The following is a 12,031-nucleotide window of genomic DNA, read 5'->3' as shown; positions in this document are numbered from 1 at the left end:
TTTAGGATCCAAACGTGCAAGGTCCTGAATGTCTCCAGCTCAGGTCCAGGCACTTTTTTTTGCACATCTCTAAGAGATGGTTTCTCAACTACTTCCCTACATCTTACTGGAGGTTAGGAACCTGAGCATTTCTGAAAATCCCACTTGGTGCCTGTCTTTAAGCACCTAGATACCTTTAAAATATGGTCCTTAAAACCTATATGCATTGGAACCATTCTTAAGCAATTTCTCAGAGGAACCAAAATATTGGTAATCAAATAAAAGTGATCATCTCATAAAGGAGGAGCAAAATTTGCTCCATATATTTGGAGATTTTTTGGGGTGGTCTCTTACAAGTAGTTGCATAATAACCCTGTGTCTTGTACAGCTTTCCTTGTCGATTTCCAGGGGAAACTGGAGGGAACCAGAGGCATGCATTGCTTCTAAAGTGTCTAGTTTGTTACTCTGAGGATTACAGTAGTGCTAACTTGTGTGATTTTTGTAATGATTCTGTGATAGTGATTTTTGGGATGTTTGTTTTTACCTGCCTCATGAAAACATGATGAAAGGTGCCAACTCACAAATTTTCCCATGGCCACCATCTCCTATGATGTCCATGGGGCTGAAGCCTGCAAGATGACCACTCATGGAGTTAGCAAAAACAGTCACTTGTAAGAGGTTGTCTCTCTTCAAAGGTATAGTATTGTCAGCCTTACTTCCGTGCTGCTGCTGATGGTGTGGTGCCTTCAGAGCTGGGTGGCTGGAGAATGGTGGCTGCTGGCTCTGCCCAGCTCTGAAGGGAGTAAGAAAATGTGGTCTATGGTCGCAGATGACGGGTGGTCACTCTTCACAATTTCTTCACAGTTGAATTATAGGCGGAAAAGTTCTATGGCCTCTGCAAGTAGTCGTTTGGGACAGGTAGTTTCTCTTCAGAGATTGTTGCTAAGGCAGGTTTTACTGTTTCTGCATGTGGAAGTGAGGCTGCCCTTAATAAAGTTGGCTGTCACCTCCTGTTTTCAGTGAGATTGAAGCATGCCCATAAGCAAAATGGTGTCATTCTATGGTTCAGGAGGCTGAAGAGGACACAGGGGCTGTGTTCAGGTTGCCAACCCTCCAGGATTGTCCTGGAATCTCCAGAAATTAAAGATTAATCTTTAATTAAAGATTATATCATATGATGAAACTTCCAGGAATACATCCAACCAAAACTGGCAACCCTAGCGGGGACCAGCAGATAATGGGACACTGTGAGGAGGACTGCAGGGCGTTGGGGGAGCAGAAGGAAGATTTAGGGATTGCAGGGTAATGGGGTGCAGAAGAATGTGGGGGCAGGAGGGAAGCTGAGAGCATGCAATGTTGGGGGTGGGAGATGGAAGGCACAGAATGGCAGTTCCCTCAGCCTGATGGTAGTGGTGGGTAAGGAGAGTCTCTCTGAGCAGCAAGGGGAAGGCAGTGTTGCCAGTTCTCACAAACTGATTGTGAGTCATGGGATTTTATTTCCTGAAGGAGAAACTTTTGCAATCTTACAGTTTCCAGGGCTGAGCACAAGGCCAGAAATCTGTGTGAGCCTCGTGACTAAGGACACAGACCTGCTTTGCCACTGAGACCTGCCTTCATGTATGGTCTTATAACACAGAGAGGCAGTAGAAGGCAGGAGAAGTGGTGGCCAGAGAAGTGGTATTCCTTGGTCCCAGCTAGAGAAGTCCTTGGACAAGCAGGAAGTAGAGAAGATTGCTGCTGGGTCGAAACAGTAATAGAAAATGGATTACAGTTTCCCTATCTCAGGGATGAGGATAAGGTAAATGATGTCACCATCTGGTCAGCCAAGGAGAGTATGCATTAAAGGCTGACTTTTCAACCTGAAATTATCACACATGTTGGTAGAGGAATAGAGGGGAATTAAAAAGTAAAAAGACAGACTAAAACCACAATTTAAAAAAAATCATATTGTTTTTGAGGAGCTGATGTAATTTTTGATCTCTTGAGGTTGGCAATGCTAATGTTAAAATAGTACTTAGCATGTACAGTTTTCATATCACTTCAAAGTAACTCATTTGTATATGGAAAATATACTTTGAAAACATTGAAGTAAATGTTTTTTGTACACATTGCATATTAGTCAGTGCTCATTATTATAAATATCTTCTCCTGGTTACATGCTCATTTATGACAGTATTGAAATGCAATTTCCCTTTACCAAAACAATGGCACCTGCAATTAAAAAGTGAACCTAGTTTTTCTAATGCTGGGAACACAAATAATCTTTCTCAAGAAATTCCTTTTAATTCTTTATAGATACTAAGGATAATTTGTCAGATCTATAACACTGAAATATTTGTATCTTTGAAAATCCAGAAAAATTAATCTTTTTCGCAACAATAAACATACACACAAAAACCTCAACAAGATAAATCCATCATCTTTCTAATTCTGTTATATTATGTATGATGCAAACATTTTTAAATTGATTTTTAAAATTATATTTGTTTCTCAGTAATTTGGTTTGTAGGAAATGAAGAGCAAACTTTTTGGTAAATCATAACTAGACTATGCAACAAGGCAACTAATTTTTTTATTTGTAAATATATGACTATGGTCCAGGCTAAACCAAGTATATCTTTTTATGTTTAGCTACGCAATAACATCTCACTTGTGTGAAAACTGTAAGCCTGTGAGGATAAATTTAGTGCCCAAACTGTTGTTTTTACATGGGGTACAAGCATAATTTTTTCAACACTTTCTGTACATAGTGTACGTAGTACAAAATAAGATCATAACCAATGAATTAAACTGTATGTTAATGGTCTGAACACAGAACTGGGAGCCAGGGAGTGTTGAGAACAAATTCTGAATGTGATATAGATACCCTTTCTACTGCAGCATTGGTGAATTGCAAGGGATTTTTGAGTGTAGTCACTTTTAAAAATTTAATGGAAACTTACCTCAGCCTATTTTGTTTCTTCACAAAACTCTTGAACTAATTTAAAAAGAAAATACAACTGTGGATTTTCCTTTCAGCGAAAAGTCCAAATGAATGAGAGTCTCATCAGGCTTAGGCTCCAGCCCCTGAAATCAGTGCCATCAGAGAAGGGAGGGTGATTATTCCTTCTCTACTTTGCTTTAAGTACTTATCCTCCAACTTTTCCAGCATGGTGTGGGGAAGGGAATCAAGTAAATTGACTGTTTGAGCAGAAGGAGCTCAGATTACAGCTGAGCTATTTGAATTTCTATGGTACTAGTGATGTCACTACCACACTATTAACAAGATTTCCCCTGATATGAAGGTAAGGATGAGACCCACACTAAATGTCATGGATCTGAAAAAAAGGAAAGCTTTAAAAATATGTTAGTATGAATTAATAGCAAACATATGTGAAGGTTGTTGGGATTTTTTTTCTTTACAGTTCATCTTTAATCTGTTTCAGCCTTCAGATCTGTAATTAAATTGGGATAATATTTCTGTAATATGCCTCACATACATGTTTAAATATAATATTTGTGAAGTACTTGGAAGTTGAAAAATACTATATATATTTTTATTTATTTTTATTAATCAAAAGGGAAGAAATCAAGCTGTCTGTGCTCACTTTACAGTCAAAGAATGACCTTTTCAAAAAATGTGTTAATTTTCAGAAAAATTACCACAAACATTGCCTTTTTGACCTGATAGTTGGATGTTGCACATCAGAATTATTGACACATTCTCAGGGCCATATTAGCTTTGAATGTGCCAGTGTACTTCTGTAAACACAGCAGTAATGATTTCCCTTAGTGCATCTAGCTGGGGGAGCAAAATGAAGGGTTTTTATAAGACACCTTAAAAGTAGTTAACGGCAAAGAATGGATTAGACAGAAGCTCATAATGATCAGTGGGAATTAGCTTTTAATCTAAAAATAACAACAGATATATAAGGTGGTGTCGTAGCCATATTGGTCCCAGGATATTAGAGAGATAAGGTGAGATTCCACCCTGAGAGAGGTGAAGTCACAGGGCTAGGCACATGTATGGGTTCACTGTGAGACCAGGAAGGGGTCAAAGATTATGCATCGTAGGAGGGAAGACAGCAAAATAAAGACAATGGACTTCAAGAACACAGGCTTTAGCAAATTCAAAGACTTGGTAGGAAAGATCCCCTGAGAAGCAAGTCTAAGGGGAAAAAAGAGTTCAGGAGAGTTGGCAGTTTTTTAAAAGAGACATTATTAAGGGCACAAGAGCAAACTATGCCTATGAATAGGAAAGATAGGAAGTATGGTAAGAGGCCACCCTGGCTTAACCAAGAGATCTTCAATGACCTGAAACTCAGAAAAGAGTCATACAAGAAATGGAAATTAGTTCAAATTAAAAAGGATGAATATAAAAAAACAACACCACGCATGTAGGGACAAAATTTAAAAGGCCAAAGCACAAAATGAGATTAAACTAGGCAGGCATATAAAGGATAACAAGAAAGCATTTTACAAATGCATGGGAAGCAAGAGGAAGCCCAGGCACAGGGTAGGCCCATTACTAAATGAGGAGGGAAAGACAGTAACAGAAAACACAGTGATGACTGAAGTTTTATATGCCTTTTTTGTTTCATTTTCACCTAAAAAATTAGAATTGATCAGATGACTAACATAGAGAACAGCAGTGTAAATGGGGTAGGATCTAAAGCTAAAATAGGAAGAACAAGTTAAGAATTTCTAAGACAAGTTAGATGTCTTCAAGTTGGCAGGGCTTGAGGAAATACATCCCAGAATACTTAAGGAACTGGCTGAAGAAATCCCTGAGCATTAGCCATTATCTTTGAGAACTAATGGAGGACGGGAGACATAACTGAGGACTGGAAAAGGGCAAATACAGTACCTATCTTTAAAAAGGGGAATAAGGACAATCCAGGGAATTATAGACCAGGCAGCTTAGCTTCGGTACCCAGAAAAATAATGGAGCGAATAATCAAGCAATCAGTTTGTAAGCACCTAGAAGAAAATAAGGTAATAAGAGTCAACAAGGATTTGTCAAGAACAAATTGTGTCAAGCCAACCTAATATCCTTCTTTGACACAGTAACAAGCCTTGTGGATAGGGAAGGAGTGGTAGATGTGGTACGTCTTGACTTTAGTAGGGCTTTTGATACTGCCTCTCATAACCTCATAAACTAGATAAATGTAGCCTAGATGAATCTACTACAAAGTGGGTGCACAACTGGCTGGAAAAACACACTCGGAGAGTAGTTATCAATTGCTTACAATCAAGCTGGAAGGGCATATTGTGTGGGTCCTACAGGCATCAGTTCTGGGTCTGATGCTATACAATATCTTCATAAGTGATTTGGATAATGGCATAGAGAGTATACTTGTAAAGTTTTCAGATGATATCAAGCTAGGAGGGATCGCAAGCACTTTGGAAGACAGGATTAAAATTCAAAATGATTCTGACAAACTGTACAAAATGGAGAAATAAACAGGATGAAGTTCAAAAAGGAAAAATAAAATATACTGTAGTAGGGAAGGAATAATCAATTGTACAAATATGAAACAGGAAATAACTGCGTAGGAAGGAGTATTGCAGAAAAGGATGTGGGGATTAGAGTGGATCACAAACTAAGTATGGGTCAACAACATAATACTGTTGCAAAAAAATCAAATATAATTCTGGGATGTATTAGCAGGAGTGGCATAAGTAAGACACAAGAAGTAATTCTTCCATGCTACTCAGCACTGATAAGGCCTCAGCTGGAGTACTGTGTCCAGTTATGAGCACCACTCTTCAGTAAAGTTGTGGATAAATTGGAGAAACTCCAGAATAGAGCAACAAAAATGATTAAAGATCTAGAAAACATGACCTTCAAGGAAAGATTGGAAAAAAATAAGTTTCTTTAGACTGGAGAAGAGAAGACTGAGGAGGGACATAACAGTCTTCAGGTACGTAAAAGGTTGTTATACAGAGGAGCGTGATAAATTTTCTTCTTTACCCCTGAGGACAGAATAAGAAGTAATGGGCTTAAATTTCAGAAAGGAAGATTCAGGTTAACTGTTAGAAGAAACTTCCTAACTGTAAGAGTAGTTGAACACTAGAACAAATTACTGAGGTAGGTGTGAAATCTTATTGATTGTAATTTATATCAGGAAATATAGAAGTTCATAAGATGGTTGTCATGCTGTACAAGTGGTGTAAGTACTTACATTCTATTTTTTAAATGTTTAATTATTATGACATTAACATTTTTCTTTGTAATGTTTTTGGCTTCAGTGAATTATGAACCTTCAATAAATATATAATGTGACATACTCTTGTTAAGTTTCTGCAAAAAAATAAAAATAAATAAAAGGTGCGAGCACACTTGCAATCAGAAAAGAAGTCAGTGGAATGATCGTGTTTGAATCTGTTGACCACAGTACCTTCTTAATCCATTTAAAGTAACAGATATATTTATGCTATTGGAAGTATCGACAGAATTTTCTTACTTGTTGTTTGTCTTTGTTTACTTAGGAAAAGAAGCCCATCAGTATCGAGAGATCAGAACAGAAGATACGACCAAAGGGACGAGAGAGACGAATATTCACAGTATGCTACATCAGACAGTGCGATGCCAAGGTCACCATCGGATTATACAGATAGGCGATCACAACGTGGGTCTCAGCTGTACGAAGAACCTGAACGTGGTGACTACAGAGATTCTAACAGAAGAAGTCGCAGACGTTCCAAAGAGTATTCTGTAGAGGAAGATGATGTGCAGAACAGAGAGGAATATGAGAGGCAGAGGCGAGAAGAGGAGTACCAGGCACGATACCGAAGTGATCCTAATTTGGCTCGTTACCCTGTCAAACCACAACCATATGAGGAACAAATGCGTATCCATGCTGAAGTATCCCGAGCACGCCATGAACGAAGACACAGTGATGCCTCGTTGGCAAACACTGAACTGGAGGAGTCCCGGATATCTATGCTGAGGATGGAACGACCATCAAGGCAAAGATCTATATCTGAGCGCAGAGCTGCCATGGAAAACCAACGTTCATATTCTGTGGAAAGAACTCGAGAGGCTCAGGGACCAAGTCCCAATCGTCAGAGGACAACAAATCATAGCCCTCCAACACCTAGGAGGAGTCCAATTCCTCTGGATAGGCCAGAAATGAGGCGCACTGATTCATTAAGGAAACAGCACCATTTGGATCCCAGTTCTGCTGTACGAAAAACAAAACGTGAAAAAATGGAAACAATGTTAAGGAATGATTCACTCAGCTCAGATCAATCTGAGTCAGTCAGGCCTCCACCACCAAAGCCACATAAAACAAAAAAGGGAGGTAAAATGCGTCAGGTTTCACTGAGCAGCTCAGAAGAAGAATTGGCTTCTACTCCAGACTATACGAGCTGTGACGATGTAGAGATTGAAAGTGAAAGTGTTAGTGAAAAAGGTAAGACCATTTTTTTTTTACTATTTCAGTATTTAATATGGGTCATTGTTTATTCCATTGTATTTTATCTTATTTAATATACTTGATTGAATCATGTGATCTATAGCTGTTCTCATGTGGTTTTCAGTTTCACATGATGGGTTTTTTTTTTTTTTGCTTTGTTTTTTATTTTGAAATATATTTAATGACAAATTGCAGTAAGGGTAACATGGAGAAGAACATTACAGTTTATAAATTAATTTGGATATGCTACTCATTTTTGACAGGGACAACTGTGCCTGTTGAAAACTTGATTAACTCTTTCAAGTATCTGGGTAGTGTTGTCACATAAGATTTTCTTGGTCAAATGATTGAATGAAATCACAAACCTGTCAAAAGGCTACATTTTTAATGATGTTGGCTGAAATAGTAAAATATTTAGGACCAAATTCTTCCTTCAGTTATGCTTGTGAAAGCTGAGTGATATCAGTATGGTTGCACAGAGGAAAGAGAGGGAAGAATATGACCCCTGTTTGTTAAATATGTGAAACTATTTAGCTGAGAGGCGAGGAGGTGAAGATTAGTGGTTGGTATGGACTGTGCTGCAGAGAAGACATACACACAAATTTTATGTTTCTGTAGCAGAAATGCTTATCTGACCATTCTGTGTGTCAGGAAGTCAGTTTGTCTGTTTGTTAGGCACATGCAAAAATTACTCTACTTATCTAATGTTACAAAAATAACATTTCTTCCCCATTACAGACTAGAATGGTTTGAATATGCTGAGGTAAAAAGCAGATGAAAAGTCAGAACAGCACAACTGGTCGGGGAGTCTCAGTAGTGCTTACAGTTGCCAACTTTCTGATTGAAGAAAACTGAACACCGCTGCCATACCCCTTTTCCCAAGGCTCCATCCTTGCCCCACCCCTTCTCAAAGGCCCTGCCTCCACTCATTCCATCCCCCATATCTTTGTCACTTGCTCTCTACCACCCTTGCTCACTTGCTCATTTTCACTGGGATGGGGTAGGGGGTTGGGTGAGGCAGGAGAGAGTGAGGGCTCCAGATGGGGGTGTAGGCTCCAGAATGGGGCCAGGGATGAAGGGTTTGGGGTTCAGGAGGGGGCTCCATGCTATGGCGTGTGGCCAATGGTTTTGGAGTGTGGGATGGGGTGCAGGCTCTGGGTTTGGGCCAGAAATGAGAGGTCCAGGGTGCAGGAGGGGGCTCTGGGCTGGGGCAGGAGGTTGACGTGTTGAGGGGTGAGGGCTCCAGCTGGGGGTGGGCCTGGGACTGAAGGGTTTGGGGTGCACGAGGGGGCTCTGGGCTGGGACTGAGAGGTTTGGACTGTGGGAGGGGACTCAGGTCTGGGACAGGGGGTTGGGGTATGTGAGCGGGTGCGGGCCCTGGGTGGCGCTTATTTCAGGAAGAGAAGTGCTTTGTGTTGTTCAGGAGCAACATTTATGGAAAATTAAGGAGCAGTTTCTAAATAAAAGTATCCAGCTCTCAGTCAGAAGAATGATGACCATAATGTGGAGTCTTGAGAATAGAGTTTATGAAGGAGGGGAAGAAAAAGGGAACCTGCAGGGTTCTGAGAGGAAAGACCTTAATTATTTTAAGACAAGTATTTTTAATTAAATATTTAGCTGGCTGTATGAAGAATTATATATGCAGATCTACATTTTCAAAACTGTGTGAATATTTTTTCATGCACCCAACAGACACTTCATCCATACTGGATGCATGTGCAAAAGTTGTTAGGATTCTAATGGTTGCACAAATCTCTAGAGAGACAGTTAGGTACATTGCACAAGATTTACACATGAACATCAGATGTTCCACACGCACAAATCACACAGGCACTTTTGAATACTTAGGCCAGAATTCCTGTTGTTAAGTTGGATCATAGTGCTAAATATTGTCCAGCATAAAAAATTACCATTTTTCTTTCCACAGATTATTTTTTCTATCCCTGCCAACACTGACAGATGTTTTGTCTTTGGTAGAAAGAGGGTCTGACATTGCATTGGTGTAAACAGGAGGAACTCCACAGAAACCAATATAATACACAAATACAAAACTAGCGTAAGAGAAGAGTCAAGCTAATATTTATATCACGTAACTTCATACATTTTCTGTATTGGTATAAAGTATAATGGTTGTATTAACTTTGTAACTTACTTTTTATGAATATTATTTCAGTGAGTTGTAATTTTATCTTCACCTAACTGCTCATAAATATTTTGGGTTCTTTAATAGTAGTGTTCAATATATTAACTGCTAGGAATAGGAAACCAGAACATTCATTCCAGTTTGCCTTTTATAGAGTGGCAACACCTAGCCAGCTTTGTGAGTTGAGATCAGGAAACTTTTTGCTAATATTATTATCCAGAAAGCTGAAAGCCCATGCTGTTGCACAGGTGTCGCAATTGGACCAAGTAATCCCCCATCTGTGCAGTCTCCTTCATACAGCCAATGCAATTGTTGCCTGCAAATTAGTTGTAGAGTAAGGGTGGTGGTTGGTTGAGTTACCTTTGATGTCACAATAGTCTAGAACTCTTGACATGCAAAGATACATGCTTACTGAAGCTGTACATTGCAAGGGTATAATTTTTGAAGTCAAAATGGCTGAGAACTTAAAAACTGGACAGTAACAGACTGCAGAGCCCAGTGATGACTGAACTCAGTGATATTTTGAACAAAAAGATCTCTAAACTATGCTTGCAGCTTCACTCTGACTCAATAGACATTCTAGGCTTCAGAGTGACACACAGAGTGACAATCGTACAATCTTATTATACAAATAGCTTTACAGATATTGAGGTTCTAAATCTTATCTCAGTTATGACAGTAAGGATCTGAATAACTCAGCTGAACTTACCCAATGAAGTCAATGACATTTATACATGTAGCCCCTCCGACAGGTGTTGATGGTGGCAACCAGGGCTAGGTTACAGGGGGAAACAGACAGTTCCATCCCTCTACGTCTAGCTCTGGGGCTTACACAAATTCTGGTTCCAAGAATCAAATGACTCAGTTGGGTACAGTAGGGTTTACAATTTAATTCCTAGAGTGAAAGCCTGGCCCCCTTTAAATCAATAGCAACACTCCTGTTGACTTCAGTGGGGTCAAGATTTCACCCCTAATGTTTATGACTTAACCTAACAGGGAGATGACCCAATCTAGTGTCTAGAATGAAAATATTAATGAAATATGCACTTAGTGTATCTTGGGAAATGTGATATAAAATAATACTAGAATTCTCTGGAATCAAAAGGTCTTAGCTATCAAAGAAACTGAATTATGTTATTAAAAATGGCCTACTTAACCTGACATTCAGGTAATAAGTGAAGCTAAATAATGCATCCAATTAATATATATGTGCACTAATTCCTACAAAAATGCCATGAGAAAAAAATGTTTTCTGAGTTGACTTTGAGTGAGTTAATATACACAATTCACATACTGTATAGCACATACTACTTGAGTAATTATTTTCATTTTCATGAACAGCAAGCATTCTCTTTGTACTTAAAGCCTTCACTCCGAATCTTACGCAAGCATCTGTCACAGAGAATTCTCCATAAAAACCTAGCTAAAACCCAAGCACATATGTACATACCCCTTCTATTGCAAGTTTTCCAAATGTCTTGGCTGCTCCAACAAAATGAGCCCCAAATAAAATATGCTCACTGTATGCTCTCTGAGGATCCCCCACACCAGGGAAATCCTCAACCATTCCATTAGGACGGATTTTATGTCCCTTTGTACAAGGATCATCAAACCAAAAGGCAGAACGTTTAAGTGACTTGATTGAGGCCACAGAGGCAGGTGGTGTCAGAACTAGGATTAGAACGCAGTAGTACTTTGGTCTCAGAGTTGTATGCTTGGTGCATTGCATAAGGCCATCTCTTGCGTTGCTGAGCTTTCCTGTCTTTTTACCACAGGCAATATTGACAACTGAACAGAAGAACCTGCTCAGAGGTCAGAATCTTGCTATGACAGAGCTTGCTGTAGCAGCCTCTTATATCTATGAATTGTTCCAGTGTCCTCTCAGAATTGAGTGATCTGTGGCTGAGAGTTTTTACAGGCCCCAAACATCTGCCAGTGAAGTCTGTGAATAATCCACAACGTTAGGAAAAGTTGCACTGACAAACTTTCAGCTTTTTCAGTCATTTTACATTTTCAGAGCAGTCCTTTTATGGGAAGGGGCTAGAAACTGACTTTTTTATTTTTTTGAGAAAAACCTGAAATTAGCATTGCCATTTTAGGCCCAAAAGCAGTTATGACCTGCAGCCATAGGCCTGAAAGGCTGGCTCTGTGTGCATGTAACGGCTGAAGGATGAGTGTTTAAAGGAGTATTGCATGTCTTTGGTTTTCAGTATTCGGTTTAATCTCAGTCAATGGGGGGAAGGGAATATACAAATATAAAACATATTTTATAGAACTTAATCTATGTTAATATTATGGCAATGAAGTAAGTATAGTGTCTATGTATACTACTAGAGTATGTGTTAGATTTATCAATATGCTTCACTTTCTAACTAGATGTCAAATGATATAAATAATGGTAAATTGTATGATTTAAACCAGGCATTGCATTTGTTTCCCCACCCCACTTTTAAACTTAAAGCTGATCGAGTATCATGGTATAAATTAAGGTGAGGACATCAGCCTTTCC

The 12,031-nt window shown here is 39.1% G+C and overlaps 1 protein-coding gene across 3 annotated transcripts in view; it reads left to right on the top strand.

Annotated features, from left to right (window-relative positions):
* RIMS2 (regulating synaptic membrane exocytosis 2) overlaps positions 1–12,031 on the top strand; it is a gene marked incomplete at its 5' end in the record, with an annotated part of 744,128 nt that overhangs the window by 325,267 nt on the left and 406,830 nt on the right. For all 3 annotated transcript variants that reach the window (XM_084618867.1, XM_084618865.1, XM_084618864.1), the window contains one exon: positions 6,451–7,376. In XM_084618867.1, coding sequence (XP_084474993.1) covers positions 6,451–7,376 — 926 coding nt within the window. The remainder of the gene's footprint in view (positions 1–6,450; positions 7,377–12,031) is intronic.

Source organism: Lepidochelys olivacea, assembly GCF_965140295.1.
Source record: "Lepidochelys olivacea isolate rLepOli2 genome assembly, chromosome: 2".
Classification (NCBI taxonomy): Eukaryota; Metazoa; Chordata; order Testudines; family Cheloniidae; genus Lepidochelys; species Lepidochelys olivacea.
Note: the sequence above shows the minus strand (reverse complement) of the source record. Positions and strands in the feature narration are given on the sequence as shown.